General features: G+C 35.3%; 1 protein-coding gene across 1 annotated transcript in view; it reads right to left on the bottom strand.

Annotated features, from left to right (window-relative positions):
• The window catches only part of WDR17 (WD repeat domain 17), an 89109-nt gene that overhangs the window by 59354 nt on the left and 10790 nt on the right, over positions 1-18965 (bottom strand). Inside the window, exons 2-3 of the mRNA XM_081812883.1 lie at positions 17450-17572; positions 5523-5651 (exon numbers count right to left, since the gene is read on the bottom strand). Coding sequence (XP_081669009.1) covers positions 5523-5651; positions 17450-17515 — 195 coding nt within the window. The 5' untranslated portion in view covers positions 17516-17572. The remainder of the gene's footprint in view (positions 1-5522; positions 5652-17449; positions 17573-18965) is intronic.

Here is an 18965-nt window from a genome sequence, read left to right as displayed (position 1 = left end):
CCCAGTCACAAAAAAGAATGAAATTTTGCCATTTGTGACAACATGATTGGAGGTAGAAGGTATCATGTTAAGTGAAATAAGTCAGAGAAAGACAAATATCATTTCATTTACATGTGGAATCTAAAAATCAAAACAAACAAGACAGCAAACCAGACTCAACTACAGAGAATATAATAGTGGTTGCCAGAGAGGAGATGGGTGGGGGGATAGGTGAAATAGATAAAGGGGATTAAGAGGTACAGGCTTCCAGTTATAAAATAAATAATTCATGGAGATGAAAAGTACAGCATAGGGAATATAGACAGCAATACTGTAAAAACACTGTAAGGTAACAGATGTTGACGACACTTGACGTCATGACCATGAGTAATGCACAGAATGGCTGAATCAATATGTTGTACAGCTGAAACTAATTTAACATTGACTTAGCTATACTTCAATAAAAAAATTGGGTTAAATAAACCAATTGCTCATTATTATATTATTAAGATGTCTGAAGTCTGCAGAGCAATATCACTGGGCCCATTTTCTCTTATTGCTTTTTGGATGGGGCATTATGTTGTGGTCTTGTATGTAAGCGAAAAAAAGAAATAGCCAATTTTCCTATTTCCTTTGTAAATGTGCCATTAATCAGTGAATTTTTCGTTCTAGCATTTTCAACATGTTTGAGATTATATAGTATATGCCATTTTGTTGTACCTGGCTTTTCCTTTTAATAATGAACCTTTCAAAGTATTATGGAAGAGTGTTTCAAATCGTTATTGTATTAACTATTTATTACACCATTCTTTCTTCAACCATATACTTGCAGTAAAATCCTAACTGCAACACGGCCTTCGATGCCCTTCGATTATGAAACTCTGCTATTTGCAAGGCTCACTTGGTATAGCATTCTTGCTTGTCCACTCTGACCTTCTTGTTTTTCTATTACAGCAAAATTATTTCTGCTTTAAAGCCTATGTTTGCTGTTCCCTTGGCCTTGAATGCTCTCCCCATCGATTTGCTCATGGTTATTCATTCTTTCCTGTCCAGGTCTCAGTTCAAAAAGGCCTCTTTACAAAGGTATTTTCTGACCACAGTACCTAAATAAATTTACGCACCCACCCCCACCCCAAAACCTGTCCCATACTCTATCCTTTTTTTTAAATTGAGATATGATTGACATATAATATTAGTTTCAGGTATACAACATAATGATTTGATATTTGCATATATTGCTAAATGATCACATAAGCCTACTTAACAATCACCACACACAGTTATAATTTTTTTTCTTGTGGTAGATTTTAAGATCTACTCACTGAGCAACTTTCAAATATACAATACAGTGTTATTAACTACATTCAACATGCTGTACATTGCATCCTCATGACTTATTTAGTTTGTAATTGAAAGTCTGTACCTTTTGACTCCCTTTACCCATTTCACCCCCTGTACCCCCACCTCTGGCAACCACCAATCTATTCTCTGAATCTATGAATTCAGTTTTGTTTTGTTTTAGATTCCACATAAAAGTGAGATCATACAGTATTTGTTTTTCTCTGATATATTTCACTTAGCATAATGCCCTCAAGATCCATCCATGTTGCAGCAAATAGCAAGGTTTCCTTCTTTTTATGGCTAAATAGTATTCCATTGTATGCATATACAGATCACATTTTCTTTATCCGTTCCTCCATCAATGGACACTGGGGTTGCTTCCATGTCTCGGTTATGCTGCAGTGAAAATGGGACTGCATGTATCCTTTCAAATTAGTGCTTTCATTTCCTTCACATAAACACTCAGAAGCAGAATTGCAAGATCATATGGTAGTTCTGTTTTTAATTTTTTGAGAAACCTCCACAGAGTTTTCCATAGTGGTTGCACCAATATACATTCCCATCAACAGTGCACAAGGGTTCCCTTTTCTCCACATCCTCCCTGACATTTGTTATGCCTTGTCTTTTTGAAAATAGCCATCCTAATACGTATATGGTGATATTTCAGCGTGGTTTTGATTTGCATTTCCCCGGTGATGAGTGATGCTGAGACTTCTTTTCATGTGTCTGTTGTCCATCTGTAAATATTCTTTAGAAAAATGTCTATTCCGATCCTCTGCCTATTTTTTAATCAGATCATTTGTTTAATTTGGTATTGCATCGTATGAGCTCTTTATATGTTTTGGATATTAACCTCTTATCAGATATATTATATGCAAATATTTTCTCCCATTCAGTGGGCTGCCTTTGCATTTTGTTGATGATTTCCTTTGCTGTGCAGAGGTTTTTAGTTTGATGCAGTCCCACTTGTTTTCGTTGCTTTTGTTTTTGGTGTAAATGACTCTAACATATTACCTGTTTTTATATCCTTTGTAGAACACATTTCTTCCTGCAACACTTATTTATTTATTTGTTTGTTTAATGACCCTTCCCTGCCCCCGTCCTTACTAAGAATATGAATTCAATGAGAAGAATTTGCCTGATTTGTTCATAGTTTCATTCCTAGTGCCTAGTGATACTTGGCCAACAGAAGAGATTCAGTTAATATTATTGAAAAAAAATGAGCCATTATGCTATTGTTTACCATTTAAGCAACTTTTAACTTTTGCTATCACAAAAAATGCTGTAGCAAACATCTTTATATAAAATTTTGACAAATGACCTAATTATTTCCTAAGGTTTTCCCTTCTATAATTTCTGTATCTCTTACTATTTGAACTTCAGCTATTCCTGAACAACTTCAGATGAAAATATTATTAGAGATAACCAAGTACCAGTGGAGTTTTCATCTGATTAGTATTGCAGTTATCATAATCTTAAGTTGGCCTACTTAAATATGTAAGTACATTTTCTGTACATTTAGGAATAGATTTGTAAGTTTTAAGTTATTCAGTGATTTAAGTTTACCTATGGTAAATACTGTGAGTGTGTCTAATGTATCTAACAGAAAAAACTGCTACATAAGTTAGAAATTCAGTGGAAGAGTCTATAAATACATGAAGAAGCTATGTTGCAAATCAATGATCTTCACTGGCTTTACTATACAAATCATCCAAACAGTATCTTAAGCACAATATAGAATACTTACAGGGATTAATTTATTAATACATTCCTATTATATTTACAATTCAGTATTATGAGTCTGTACTATTACTTTGAGTTGGACCATAAATCATTTTTAGAGTAGTTAATACAATATATTATTGCATTACAATTCAATGGTCAAAGGAAAAATTCTTACCACATTTACAAGTATCATTTAACAGTTCAGACAGATGTGATAATACCTCGGCATCATTATACAGACTGTGACAGACTATCAGACTCTGTACATTAACCCCAGGTATGATTTAATAACTATTCCCTTTGGAAATAACTATAACATTTTATATTTATGTAGCATAATTTTCAAAGCACTTCAACTTAGACAATGACATTTAAAAAATACTGATTAATGTAAGTTGAATGTTAATGTCACCATTTAATATAAATGTAATTTTCCATTTGCATACTTTGAAACAAGGTTTTACAGTGAACTCTGTAATGAACTATCACCTGAGTTTATTTAATTTCTAAATCAGGGTGATTTTTAATTTGTTTCAGTCTTTACTGACTCATACATTTTCTTCATAGGTTTTTTTATATTAATAATTTTAGCTCAATCTTCCTAAATATTCAAGTCATAAAATATCATCATAAAACTTAAGACACATGCGAACATAAAAAAAATTAAGTGCTGCCTTCGTCCATTCTCTGACTGTCCTTACTCCTTGGAGGAACAGTTTACCTAGACTGATACATTCTTCTTCTCTAAAAGGAAGTAAGACAAGAAGTTAGGGACTTAAGACTAAGAGAGAAATTTTGTAGGAGACCTTTGGGAGTGAGAAGCTTATGGGGACATGCAAAGTGTAAAGGAGGCAGATGGGAGGAAAAAGGGAGCGATTAGCAGGCTTGCTGCTGTCTTCTCCATGGGGCAATGGGAAGTGAAAAAATATGACTTATACTGAAACTGAGGTTGATTGCTCGGTGTTTCTATAACCTTGAGTAATGGACTACATAAAATCTAACTTGAAACTGTGTAAAATTAATGGGTTTATAGATTAATGCTATTATTTCCTAAATTTTCAATAAACTACACTATTGGTAATTAAAAGGATTTTTATTCCAGAATAATGCAATCATCTTTTTCACTATTAACTGAAATGAACTGGTGTTTCAAAACAACAAAAAATATATCATTCAAAAAGTATTTAACGAGTATCTATCAAATTCCAGAGAGTACAGAGTAACTTGAGAAATCAAAGGTGAGGAAGACTTATTCTGGTAAAGGGAAGCAGGCAGAGAGGCAGTCCGTTTTCTAAGGTCCTTTGCTAATGGGAAAGAGGAAAAAGCAGAATACGGAAAAGAATTTATACACTTGAGCTGAGATTTGAAAGATGAGAAAACACTCTCTGAACAGGCAACACAGGCAAATGGAAAAATTAGTGTAAACAAAGGCAAGATATAAAAGAGTCTGAGATGTTTTGGAAAATACAATTAGCATGGTCTGCCCAGGGCACAAGGTGAGAGGAGATGGAGAAAGACATTGCAAAACAATGTCACACTATGAAGTTTGGATGTTAATATGAAGGAACGAGGAGCAGCTGAAGATTGAAAATTGCAGATATGCATTACAGATGACTGACTATACTAATGTATAAATTAGAGGGAGTCAAAGTAGAGGCGAAGAGGATAGTAAGAGACTATTATAATAGTTTAGGTGAGAAGGCTTTATAAAGGTACAAAATGCTAGGATCACTCCTCGTTACCTACAGGATAGGAGGTGAGAAGGAGGAGCCTAAGAGAGCTAACCCTCACATCTGTGGTTCAGGTAAGTGGTTAGCTGCTCACACTGAAATGTTGACTCCAGGTTTGAGGAGAAAGATGGACCTGGATTTAAGATGCTTATGGCACTTATAACTGGGACAATTCAGAAGGCCATTGGCTCTATAGATTGGGAACTGATGAGAGAGGTCTGGATGGAGTTCAGACATGAAAAAACGGGAGTTGTAAAGTTTTGAATCTCAAGAATATCTCAAAATATTTTATATCTGTAATGTTTTTAATATAATGATCTCTAATGGATGACCCACATTCTTCAACTGATGATTTTCTCATATGAAATGCTGCTGAGCAAAGTCTGAAACAAATGAATAAATGAATTCCAATGAGTTATATGGAAATATATTTTAAAAGCATTAGATTCTAATTGCTCACCACTCACAGATTGGAAGCTTTTAATTCTTGAAGAAATTCTGTTTGATGAACAGCACATAAAGGTTTATGAAATCAATTAAGATTTTTCTAACAATCTGAAACTATGATACAAGCATTTTTTAAAAGCTTGAATTGTAAAACCAATATAGTATAAACAGCAACAAAATATAAATATCAATTAAATTACAGTACTTAAGCCTTTCCTATAACAGGGATTTTAAAATATGTATTAAATATTAATTTTACCTAATAAAATTAGAAATCAAAAAGCATCCATAATATTTTACCTGGTAAATATAGATGGCCAGGGTGGCACAGTATGCAAACCTGTCTCCATTGGCAGCACATACATCTTTGTTCCATGGCTGACATCCAGCGGCCAGCAGGCCCACTTGCCTGACCTGGGACATGTTTGCCTTGAAAACCAAATTTGGAGAAATATCAGTCATTTTCATTATTCAATAAACTTAATTATTTTATAGCTATCTTCATCAATCCTTATTTTTATGCCCTGAAAAAAATTTTTACTAGGACTATTAATCTCTTTCAGAGAACAAGAGTTGAAATCCCCAAATGTCTAGACACATCAAGGCAGGTAACTCAAATTTGAAAAGCAAGAGATTAGAAGATGATCAATAACAAATAACACTTGGCTGAGGACTGGGAATCCCAGAGGAGTGATGGGGGCCACAGTGAAATAGAAGGTGCATATTCTATCTAAAGGGCTTCAGTGCCACTGGAGAAGTCCCTTCCCTTTGCCAGATTAATGAAACTTTCCAGAGAAATGGAAGCATCTAGATTTCTGCATAAAACCTACCAATTTTTAAATACAAGCAGTTCAATTCAAGGCAGCAAATTCAAGTGTAGAACACCGTGAGCCAAGACTGGGAAGACTGTGGCCTCTGCCAGGGAGCGTCATTGTTTTTATGACGACTCAGGATCTTCACACAAACTATTTGTGGTACACAGGGCAGGTATACAAGCTGCGTTAACAATATCGTTCATTGTGAAGATGGGCCAGAAGGAAGCTGGAAACTACTGGTTACAAAATGTTGACGTGGCCAGCAGAGAATGGTGGAGCAAACAGCCCTGGAGATGCAGAATCAGTCCGGCTGGGACTCAGCAAGCAGGGATGCAAACCCAGCTCCAAGCCAGCATAGAGCGTGAGCTGGAGTGAGGCGTCTAACCTCTGTTCCTTCCATCTAAAAGAAACCCTCTGAAGGAGGTTTTCCCTACCATTTCTCTCAGTTCAAGGGATTCTGTGAATCTATGTGTAAGCTCAATTTTTCTAGGATGATGGAAAAAAGGAAGCCAAGAGTGAGGCTGTTTATAAATCTACGATCATATTGAAAACCCAGATACAGGGAAAACACTAAGGCAAAAACAAAAACAAAAAATCTATTCTGAGTATTACCCTACATAGTTACCTCTTCAATGGCATTCAAGAATAGATTGACCAAAAAAAACTTTTTCAAGGCAGAATCTAGACCATTATTTGCTATCTTTTCTAATATGGTCAAAAAAATTGGTCTAAAAATGAGGACTCTTAACATGAGACAATTTTCACTTATACCACAATGTTACACCCTGCAAATATCAATTTTTCACTGCCAATTTCATATCTGATTCAAATAAGGAAAAGGTATATAGAGCAATTATAACCTTAAACTATTTTTGAAAAATTAAGTAAATACCTAGCAGATATAATAAATTTGGGTCACGCTAACATACCAAGTCAATTTTTAATCAACATTTTGTTTACGCTGTTCAAAAGTTTTATATTATTTTAGTAGCAAAATGTTATTGCTTTAACACATGTGAAATATCACACAAATGAAACATTAACACATAAATATATATATACATCTGACCCATGACACAAGTCTAATAGGTAACTGTTCAATGTATCCCCAGGAACCGTCCACCTCAACCTGCCTCTTCTCTCTCTACCCTGCCACCTAGTGGTGTAAAACAAGCTACTCTGAACCAAGGATACTTGGTACTGTCATTCAAAAATAAAGCAGTGTCTCTGTATCATCTGCTTCCTTCTCAGGATCAGTGGAATCATGTATTGACCATAACACTACATTTATCCTTTATTTTAATGCTCAGCAATTAGTAAATCCTAGTCAGTTTCATTATCTCCAATTTATTTATAAAGTTACTTTCTTCTTTATATCTTTTATATTTCATTTTTCCACCTTCTAGAAAAGATCTTTTCTTTCCTTTCTTCCCCAAATCTATCTTCATCCCATTAAATCCCCTTATCTGACTGGAACTAGTGGGTTTTTGGTTTTTTTTTTTTAAGTAAAAAGTTATCTGAAGTGAAAAATTCCATGATAACCAAACCGTGCTTCAGTCTTTGAGTGCTTATAAATAAAAATTTTCTTTCCTCCTCCCCTGGCACCTGTATTTCCTCAAGCACTAGCATTCCTGACAAATTTAAAAAAAAAATACATATTTTTTTTAAACTAGTAATGTTACAACATTACTTTTCACTGAAAATATATATTATTTCAACTATAGGATGAGTCGAACAGGCTTTTGTAGTTTATCTTTGGGGTCTATGATTACTATTAATGTTTGTGTGTAAGTAAAAATGGTTTCTGATTTATGTTTAAGCAAATTTTGAGTTTATATCTGGAAAAGAAACATGAAAGATTTAAACAAACAGGTAAAATGGAGTCATTTTTAAAATTTTCACTTCCTGCTTTTTTATCTTTTTTAAACTTAATAAACTGTTTTCAGAGCGTGTTAGTTCCACAGCAAAACTGAGTGGAAATTACAGAGAGTTCCCATTCACTCCCTATTCCCCAGTTACACACGACCTCCCTCTCTGTCGAAACCTCCCATCAGACTAGTACATTTGTTACAATGATGGGCCTACACTGACCCATCATCATCACCCAGAGTCCATAGTTTGCATTAGGGTTCACTCTTAGTGTTATTCATTCCATGGGCTTTGACAAATGTAGGACATGTATCCACCATTTTGGATTGTATAGAATAGGCACAATGCTCTAAAAATCCTCTATGTTCTGCCTATTGATCTCTCCCTCTCTCAAAAACCCCTGGCAACCACTGATATTGTTACACTCTCCATAGTTTTGCCTTTTCCAGAATGTCATATCATTATAATTATACAGTATGTAACCTTTTCAAATTGGCTTCTTTAAGTCAGTAATACACATTTAAGTTTCCTCTATGTATTTTCATGGCCTGATAGCTCATCTCTTTTTAGCAGTGAAAAATATCCCCTTTGCTGGATGTACCCTGTTCATGTATCCATTCACCTACTGAAGGACACCTTGGTTGTTTTCAAGTTTTAACAGTTATGAAAAAGCTGCTATAAACATCCATGCACAGGTCTCTGTGTAAACGTAAGTTTTCAGTTCATTTAGGTAAATAACAAGGAGTGCAAAAGGAGGTGATTGCCGGATCCTAGTAGGAGTATGTTTGTTTTATAAGAAATGATCAAACTGTCTTCCAAAGTGGCCGTACCATCTGCATTCCCACCAGAAATAAATGAGAGTTCCTGCTGTTTCCCATCCTCACCAGCCTTTGGTGTTGTCAGTGTTCTGGATAGGCCATTCTAATAGGGGTACAAGGGTAACTCACTGTTGTTTTAATTTGCAATTCCCTATGTCGGACATCTTTCCATATACTTACAGGCCATCTACCTTCTTCAGTGAAGGGTCTGTTCAAGTCTTTTAATATGCTAGAAAGGCTCAAGAACTCAGAGAAATATTTTACTGGATTCCTGGTTTATTAAAAGAGGATATTAACTCAGGAACAGCCAGATAGAAGAGATGCATAAGGCAAGGGATGTGGGAAGGGGCAAGGAGATTCTGTCCTCTCAGAGGGGGCCACATGTTCATCAACTGGGGAGCCCTCTGAACCCTTTCGTGTTTTCCTGGAGGCTTCATTATACAGGCATGGTTGATTAAATCACTGGCCATTGACAAAATCTTTCAACCTCCAGCCCCTCTCCCCTCCTGAAGGTCAAGGGGTAGGACTAAAAGTTCCAACCCTCCAAACACAGGTTGGCTCCAGCCAGCAATCAGCCCCCATCTTAGGTGATTTCTAAAAGTCACCTTATTAGCACAACAAAAGACACATTTATGGCTCTCAACACTTGGGAAATTGGGTCATCTGAATGACCAAATATATATTTCTTACAAATCACAATATTATAAAATGTTATCATTGATTCAATTTCTTTAAAATGTAGGCCTATTCAGATTGTATATTTCTTCTGTGAATTTTGGCAAATTGTGTCTAAAGAATTGGTCCATTTCATCTAGGTTACCAAATTTTGGGGTATGGAATTGTATGTAGCATTCCTATATCATCCTTTTAATGTCCATATATAGCGATATCCCCTCTTGCATTATTGGTATTGGTAATATGTTCCTTCTCTCTTTTCTTCTTAATTAGTCTAGCTAAAGGCTTACAGATTTTACTGATCTTTTCACAGAAGCAGCTTTTTGTTGTTGATTTTCTCTGCGATTTTCTATTTTTGATTTCATTGATTTCTGATCTAAATTTTTATTTTTCTTCTCTTCTCCTTAACTTTGGATTTAATTTGCTCTTCTTTTTCTAGTTTTCCAAGGTAGAAGATTAGATGATTAATTTTAGATCTTTCTTCTTTTCTAATATAAATTTCCTCTAAACACTGCTTTTGCTGCACCCCTTAAATTATGTGGTTGTATTTTCAATTTCATTTAGTTCAAAATGCTTTTCAATTTCTCTTTACTTTGATCCATGTTTTATTTAGAAGACTGCTGTTTAGCCTCTAAGTATTTGGGGATTTTCAAGTTATATTTCTGTTACTGATTTGTAGTTTAATTCTGCTGATGTCTGAGAGCAGAGCTTGTATGATTTCTATACTTTTAAGTCGTTGAGATGTGTTTTACAGCCCAAAATATAGTCTATCTAGGTGAATGTTCCATGTGAGCTTGAGAAGAATGTGCAATCTGCTGTTGCTGGAGGAAGTATTCTATAGATGTAAATTAGATACAGTTGATTGAAGATGCTATGCAGTTCAACTTCATTCTTACTGATTCTGTGTGGTAGATCTGTCCGATCTGACAGAGTAGTAAAGTTTCCAACTATAATAGTGTGCTCATCTATTTCTCCTTGCCCTTTTATCAATTTTTGCCTCATGTATTACAATACTCTGCTATTAGGCACATACACATTAAGGACTATTATGTCTTTTTGGAGTATTGACCCTTTCATCACTATGCAATGTCCCTTTTTACCCTTGCTCTGAATTCTGTTCTGTCTGAAATTAACATAGCTATACCCACTTCTTTTAATTAGTGTTAGCATGGTATATCTTTCTTCATCACTTTACTCTTAACCTATATATGTCTTTACATTTAATTTGAGTTATTTGTAGACAACATGTAGTTGGGTCTCTGTCTTTTTATTAGTGCATTAGATCACTGATGTTCAAGGTAATTATTGATACGCTTGGATTAGTATCTACCCTATTTTTACTGTTTCAATTTGTTCCTGTTTTTGTCTTCCACACTTTTTCTTTCTTTTGTGGTTTCAATTGAGCACTTTTTATGATTCAATTTTTTTTCTTCTTTCTTAGCATATCAATTATGTCTCATTTAAAATTTTTGTGTGTATGATTACCCTAGACATTGTAATATACATTTACAACTAATTCAAGTCTACTTTCATATAACACCATTCTCAGGTAGTGTGGGCATCTTATAGTAACAAAATATCCCTAATTCCTCTTCCTATCCCTTTATCATTGCTGTTATTCATTTCATTTATACATAAGCAACACAGCATATATATACACACATATATATGTATACATGTGTGTATGTATGTGTATAAAAGCATAATCAAATACATTGTTGCATTTTTATTTTGAACTATTATTTGTTAACAAGATCAATTAAGAATAAGAAAAATGAAAAGTTTTCTTTTACCTTTACTTATACATTCTCCAATACTCTTCTTTTGTTTATGAAGATCTGAGCTTCTGACCTATATCACTTACCTCCTCTGAAGAACTTCTTTCAACATTTGTTGCAACGCAGGTCTATGGCAACAAATTCCCCAATTTTTGTTTGTCTGAGAAAGTCTTTATTTCTCCTTCACTCATGAAAGATAATTTCACAGAGTATGGATTTCTTGGCTGGTATTTTATTTCTCTGAACACTCTAAATATTTCATTCATTCTCTTCTTGCTTTCATGGTTTCTGAGAAGTTGAATGTAATTCTTGTCCTTGCTCCTCTGGTTTTTTTCAAGATTTTCTCTTTGATTTTTTTGTTTTTTAGTTTGAATATGATTTGCCTAGGTATAGTTTTGTTTTTGTTTTCATTGTTGTTGTTTTCCATTTATCATGTTTCATATTTCCTGGGCTTCCTGGATCTATGGTTTGCTGTCTGACATTAATTTAGGGAAATTTTAAGTCATTATTGCTTCAACTATTGCTTCTGTTCCTTTCTCTTTCTACTTGATCTGGTACTTACAGTATGTGTATGGCATACCTTTTTAGTTGTCCCACAGCTCTTGGATATTCTGTTCTGTTTTTTTATTTCCCCATTATTTTTTCTCTTTTCTTTTCAGATTTGGAAGTCCCTACTGTCATATCCTCAAGCTAAGAAGTTCTTTCCTCAGCCATATCGAGTCTACTAATGAGCTCACTATAGACATTCTTCATTTGCTAGTGTTTCTGGTCTCTAGCATTTCTTTTTGATTCTTCTTAGAATTTCCATCTCTCTGTTAAATTATCCATCTGTCCAATTGTTGTCTATTTTTTATTAAAGTCCTTAGCATATTAATCATAGTTTCTTTAAATTCGTGGTTTATGGGCGCCTGGGTGGCTCAGTTGGTTAAGCGACTGCCTTCAGCTCAGGTCATGATCCTGGAGTCTCTGGATCGAGTCCCGCATTGGGCTCCCTGCTCAGCAGGGGGTCTGCTTCTCCCTCTGACCCTCTTCCCTCTTGTGCTGTCTCTCATTCTCTCTCTCAAATAAATAAATAAAATCTTTAAATTTGTGGTTTGATAATTCTAACATTCCTGCTATATCTGACTCTTGTTCTGATGGTTTTTTATTCTCTTTAAACTGAGGGGTTTTTTGCCTTTTAGTATGCCCTGAAATCTTTCCTTTAGAGGAAAACGTGATGTACTGGGTAAAAGGAACTGTGGTAAACTGACCTTCAGCAATATAATGGTAAGTTGTGGGAAGAGAGGAAGTGTTCTGTAAGTCCACTGATTAGGTCTCTGTCTTTTGGTGAGCCTACTACGCCTGTGGAATGTGAATTTCACCAGTGATTCTTGGGGAGGGTGGGGGTTTATCCCTTAGGTGGCACATGATGGGTACAGTGAGCTGGAGTTGGTTATTTTCCTTCCCCACATAGGTTAGGCTCTGAAATAACCAGCACGTTAGGCTCTGGTAAAAAAATTTCTCCCAAGGGCGCCTGGGTGGCTCGGTTGGTTAAGCGACTGCCTTCGGCTCAGGTCATGATCCTGGAGTCCCGGGATCGAGTCCCACATTGGGCTCCCTGCTCAGCGGGGAGTCTGCTTCTCCCTCTGACCCTCCTCCCTCTCCTGCTCTCTGTCTCTCATTCTCTGTCTCTCAAATAAATAAATAAAATCTTTAAAAAAAAAAAATTTCTCCCAAGAACAACCTTGCTAAGAAAAAAATGTCATATTTCAAAATGGTTCCTTTTCTTCTCCCCCTGCCAGAAGCATGAAGGGATCTTCCCTGATCTTCAGGGAAGATCCCTGGGAAGATCTGGTAGAGATCCTGGAGGTTAAGCACACAAGCCTGGGGGTCTTCCTGGAGTTTTTAACTCTCAGACCTGGGACATGAGCCTCCAGCAATTCACCAATTACAGTTCAGGTTTTCCTATTCTGGCTCTGGTTCCCACAGAGGTTTTAGCTGGTAGGTCTCTGCTCCAGGAGGCTGTGAATTTCTATAACTGCCTGTCTGTGTCTCCAACTGTGGAAGGAGCAATTTGCCTCGTGACCTCACTTCTCTTAGAGATCTAAGAAGAGTGGTTGATTTTTCAGTTTGTTCAGCTTTTTATCATTTTAGGCCGAAGTGAAGACTTCTTTTTTTTTTAAGATTTTATTTCTTTATCTGACAGAGAGAGACAGTGAGAGAGGGAACACAAGCAAGGGGAGAAGGAAAGGGAGAAGCAGGCTCCCCATTGAGCAGGGAGACCATCGTGGGGCTCAATCCAGGACCCTGGGATCATGACCTGAGCTGAGGGCAGATGCTTAAGACAGCCACCCAGGCGCCCCCCCAAGTGAAGACTTCTAAGCTCCTTACCTGCCAGACTAGAAACTCAAAGTCCGTTGGCTATTTATTGAAAATAAATAAGTTACTTCAAAATTCATTTTGTCAATGTATTTTTACTTTAATTATCAGTTTATTTTGATTTACTACTTTTATTAATTTACTTTTTAATTTCCAAATTTAGAGAATACAAAAATTTCCATATTGTCATACAATTTGGTATGAGCTTGTTTCTAAGCAGCTTTCACAAGTCTTAAAATCTAACAACTTAATTCCTTTTTAAATTCAGAGTTGAATAACTTGTCCAAACCAGCCATTAAAATAATAAGCAGGATAAAACAAAATGGCAACTTATTGTAAAAATCCATGATTTTAAATGAAATTTGAAAAAATTATACATCATTAAATACATGAATACTATTTCATTTATAAATCTTATTTATGCATTTAAGCAGGCAGTATTAGGGAGCCTGGGCTCAGTCAGTTAAGCGTCTGCCTTTGGCTCAGGTCATGATCCCAGAGTCCTGGGATCGAGTCCCGAATCGGGCTCCCTGCTCAGCAGGGAGGTCTACTTCTCCCTCTGCCCCTGCCCCCTGCTCATGCTCTCTCTCTCTCGCAAAAATAAATCTTAAAAAAAATAAAAATAAATAAAAAATAAAAGGGCAGCATTTGAAACTTCCACATTATTTTTCAAAAGTATTATTAAAAATATATGTAATATGATGTAGCTTTTATTAAGGAGATAAAAAGAAACATCCAGAAGCTTTTGTTATCTTTGTACTCAGCATGAATGGTTACACACTAATGATTCTGCATTACTGAACATGGAAAATGTTCCACTGCAGGTCCATTCCCAAATATATGCCTTTTTTTCCAACATAAATCCTAAAAAGATATGTCACATATTTAGGTAAATAAATATATGCCAACTGAATGTTACAGTTAATTATTGGTTTCAGATAAATATTATGTACTTTTTTGTATCCTTACTCTAGAATAGATTTCATTTTTAGGTGAATGACTTAAGAATTTCCGTGTCCATTCTAAAGACTTGTTGCTTCGGAAAATATAATCTTTCTGGCCCAGAAACAATATGCACACTTTAAAGATGAAGTACTAACCCCTGTGGTACACTGAATAATGGAGAGTTATAAAGGCTTTGGGAAGAAAGTCTGAGCACGGTGTCACCCCACATGTAAGTGACAATGTCAGTAGGCTGCCAACAGCCTACGTGCAAAGGTAGTGTTTTCTTAACCTAAATTCAATTTTTTGTTTCAATCTCATATGAAATACAACACCTACAGTACAATTACAGTAAAGATGCTCTACACATTAAGTATATGAAATAAAAAAAAGTGATGAGTATATTTACATTAGACTTTTATAATATTAAAGTTCACTTTTGAATATGCAAGAGTATGTTGATATGAAATAATCACAATGAACTTTAAAATATAGCTAGAGTTACAACACTGCCAAAAATAAAATTGTAAAACTAAGCTAAGTTCATATATATGTGTCTGTGTATCTGCAGAAATATATACATATGCCATAAATATTAATTATATCAAAATTAATTCTATCAAAATTTTGTACTAAAGATCAAACTCACACTTGTACGTAATTTTTCAAACAGTACATTTCTAAATTATAATTTGAACTTAAAAAATCCAACTTATGGGGCGCCTGGGTGGCTCAGTCGTTAAGCGTCTGCCTTCGGCTCAGGTCATGATCCCAGGGTCCTGGGATCGAGTCCCGCATTGGGCTCCCTGCTCAGCGGGAAGCCTGCTTCTCCCTCTCCCACTCCCCCTGCTTGTGTTCCATCTCTTGCTGTGTTTCTCTCTGTCAAATAAATAAATAAAATCTTTAAAAAAAAAAAATCCAACTTATCTTTTCCTGTGAACATTTTAAAAAAATGCTCTATTCCCACCAGCAGTGTAAGAGGGTTCCCCTTTCTTCCGCATCCTTGCCAACATCTGTGCTACTCCATGTTACTGTTCTACTTCACATAAAATGTAATAACCCCACAACCATACTTTCATTCACCCCATACAGTCCTTTGTACTATTATCAAATATGCTGTATCTATGTACATTCTAAACCCCACACTTCAATGTTATAATTTTGCTTTTAAATAAAAATTAGGAGAAAAAAATTCTATTGAAAAATTTGTTATGCTGGATGCTGATTATATAGGATATATATGCCCATACACATCATCTGAAAAATAATAAGCTGGACTTTTAGAAGAAATTAAAGTCCATATTCATGTGCCAATTTTCATTACTTAGAATAGTATCTTTCATTCTCATCTAAATCTACATAAGAACTGACCAAAACTTGAGCCAGAAGAAGCTCAAACTCAGGAAGAGGACAATATGGTAATTTCAGGGTTAAACGGTATCTACATATAATAGCAGCTACTTTTGTAATAGGTCTCAGAGCCAGGAATTCATTTATAAAGGCCAATGGTAGTATTAAAGGGCAGGCTGGGGTTACAATGGAGAAGAAGATTTGGAATCCTCATCATCTCTATGAACTACGCTGAAGTCACTAAAGGAACACCCAATTTTAGTAAAAAGCATTTTAACAAGTTAGACTACCATCCCTATGCTCTCCCATTGAGAAACATATAGACTACACTTGGAAAAAAACACCCTTTGGTTCCAACATCAAAAAAGCACTAATTATTACACTGAAAATGCATGCACACAATACAAACAAAGCGTGCTGTCAACGTAGCGTGCGTGTGTCCAGTGGGACTTATTAAACTCATAAGCTGAAATATTTCCATCATTTAGGGATAAGACTGAAATTCAGAATGACAGGCTACCCACTGATTCTCAACCTGTTTTCTGAAGAACGCTTTAGGATCCACAACAGGAGGATTACTCTCCAGAGTTTGCTATTAACTGGCTGCAGAGATGTTTACCAGCTTGTTTTAGAGCTGAAAAAAAAATCTTAGGAAAAGCCCAAAAGGCAGGAGGCTTTAAACTGCTGAGGAATTACAATTCAAAAGATAACTAAAAGGAAGTAAAATACTGAGAAAATGTCTTTCATGGACGGGTGGAGGAGGGACCCTGAGGAAGTAAGGCGGGAGAGAAATGCAATGCTTCCTATCTTTGGTATCCTTTGCCTTCCAACAATGACAGGGAAGAAAGCTGGTGAAACTGCAGGAAGATACTCTGGCTCTTTTGTTCCACTCATTAATAAAAAGAAAAATCCAGGCCGTGTAAGAAAAGAAAAATCCACAAAGTGCCTTCATTTAAATGATTGAGAAATCTTCCATTAAAAACGTGAAAATAATAAAAAAGACATCGTATTATTTTACACTAAATCCATTTTGATTAGATGCATTTTTAAATAGCAGTTTTCTACTATTGCAATAATAGATCAGAATAGCTATTTTCAAAATACTATACAAAAGTTGCCATGGTAACAATGCAAATCTTTTGAAACATAATTAATTGCTTAAAAATTCATCAGATAGAACATGGCACTCTTCTTCAGAAAATTTTTGCATTTTCTTTTACAATATTAATATAATACATAGTATCATGCACATCTTCTACTTCATTAAATGTTTTTCTTTATGTAAAATGACTATTAAAATATTGTTGTTTTTATACATTAATCTCATTAACAAGAATTCTATTTTATATTTAAAGCCTGAAGACAATCTGAAAACATTAAGAATTCATGAAACAAAGACAGAAAAAAAAATACCTTTTCTTCAATGTATTATTATGACTATATTTATATATTATCTTCTTATACCTCTGCTTTGGAATCTATCAAGTATCTTATTTACCCTCAAAATACTGCAATGCAAAAATGTCTGCAACATAAATGACAAAGAAATACAGCTGCATGAGTAGTAAAGCAGAAAAAAGAAATCCACAGAACATCATAATCACAACATAAATATATCTTACTCTTTGTAGTCCTTCATACCAATCATCTTGCTCAAACCAATTTGAAATGTAAGTCATCCAAGCCATAGAATGTTTCTAATTTAATCAAGGCAATTGGAAACTCGGCATCAGAATAGTCGGCACCTAAAGTAACAACAATGTGTTTCAACCAAACAGCTTTACCAAATCTGCCTTGTGAAATGTTGTTCAGTACACAAAGCTAGAAGCACACAAACATTTCAGCTGAAATAGTTTTAATAATTTACAAATAATAGTATCTGTAAAAATAATGCTAAACCAGAAAATGGTTCCTATACTCAAATAGGAAAGAAATATCAAATAATCATTATGTTGTTGTATAGTACCAGCAAATACTTTATCAAATATTAGGCTTTCAGTTTTCATTCTAAAAAAACATACTTGATTCAACTGTTGCAAGAGATAGGTAAATTACATCTAAAAGCTACCAAGTTACAAATAAGGAATCCAGAGAAACCACAAAGCAACAGGAAGCAGAAAAGAAGTTCTATTTTCAACCTTAGGAGTTGGAGATAAAGCCAGAAGAAATCTTCTAGGTTAAAAGGTATACAATGAAAAGGCCACGTCTATATTTCTATTTGCTTCCATCTCCATCCTTGAGAGTTAAATCATTTTACAGTTAGCTGATTGCTAATTACCTAAGTGCTTCAAAAATTTAGAGACTGCACATCACTTAGTAGAGGGCTAACATGTTCAACAGAGAATCAAAAATCACATGAATTCGGCTACTTTTTCATTTTACTCACTTCTGGAAAATACTATTTACTGGCCATGCTAAATAAGAGATTTCTTGATATACTGGAGAATACGTGAATTCAAAATATCCTCTGCAAGGTTCAGGTGCTTCACCCAACATATAGCAGCAAGTTCTGACCTTTTCCTCACCAAACTCATCAAACCATTACACCTCAGTGGAGAAAAAAGGAAAGAGAGGGAGTAACGGAGGAGGGGGGGGCCCAGAAAGAAAGAGAAAATATTTGGGTAATTTGTTTCATTCTTCATATCCTAGAGTAAGATACCATTTGTTCTGGCATTAAAAAGGTACACTTCTTTGACATATAAACATCACCATGGCTGACTGAAAAACAGCTTTCTCTCTAAAAATCTATCAGATGGAACATGGCACTCTTCTTCAGACTAATTCTTCTTCTCCCTTTTCTTTTTCCTAGAAATATTTTCAAATATCTGCCTGAAGCCTCAGGTCAAAATGCCTGGGAATAGGTTCTCGCACAGGAAGTTGTAGGACTAATAAAATCTCTTGTTTAATTTGTTTACATCTTGATGACTTCCTTGATTCTGGACCCTTTCAACCACCTCTAAACATTCTTGACTTTCTCCTGCATTTCCCATTTCAGTGACTATCATTATACTCTAGACAGTAACCTGAGATAAAAAAACAGCAAGCCGGGGCACCTGGGTGGCTCAGATGGTTAAGCGTCTGCCTTCGGCTCAGGTCATGATTCCAGGGTCCTGGGATCGAGCCCCACATCAAGCTCCT

Source organism: Leptonychotes weddellii, chromosome 2 (genome assembly GCF_054177405.1).
Source record: "Leptonychotes weddellii isolate Sample4059 chromosome 2, ASM5417740v2, whole genome shotgun sequence".
NCBI lineage: Eukaryota > Metazoa > Chordata > Mammalia > Carnivora > Phocidae > Leptonychotes > Leptonychotes weddellii.
This window is presented reverse-complemented; position numbering and strand designations above follow the sequence as displayed.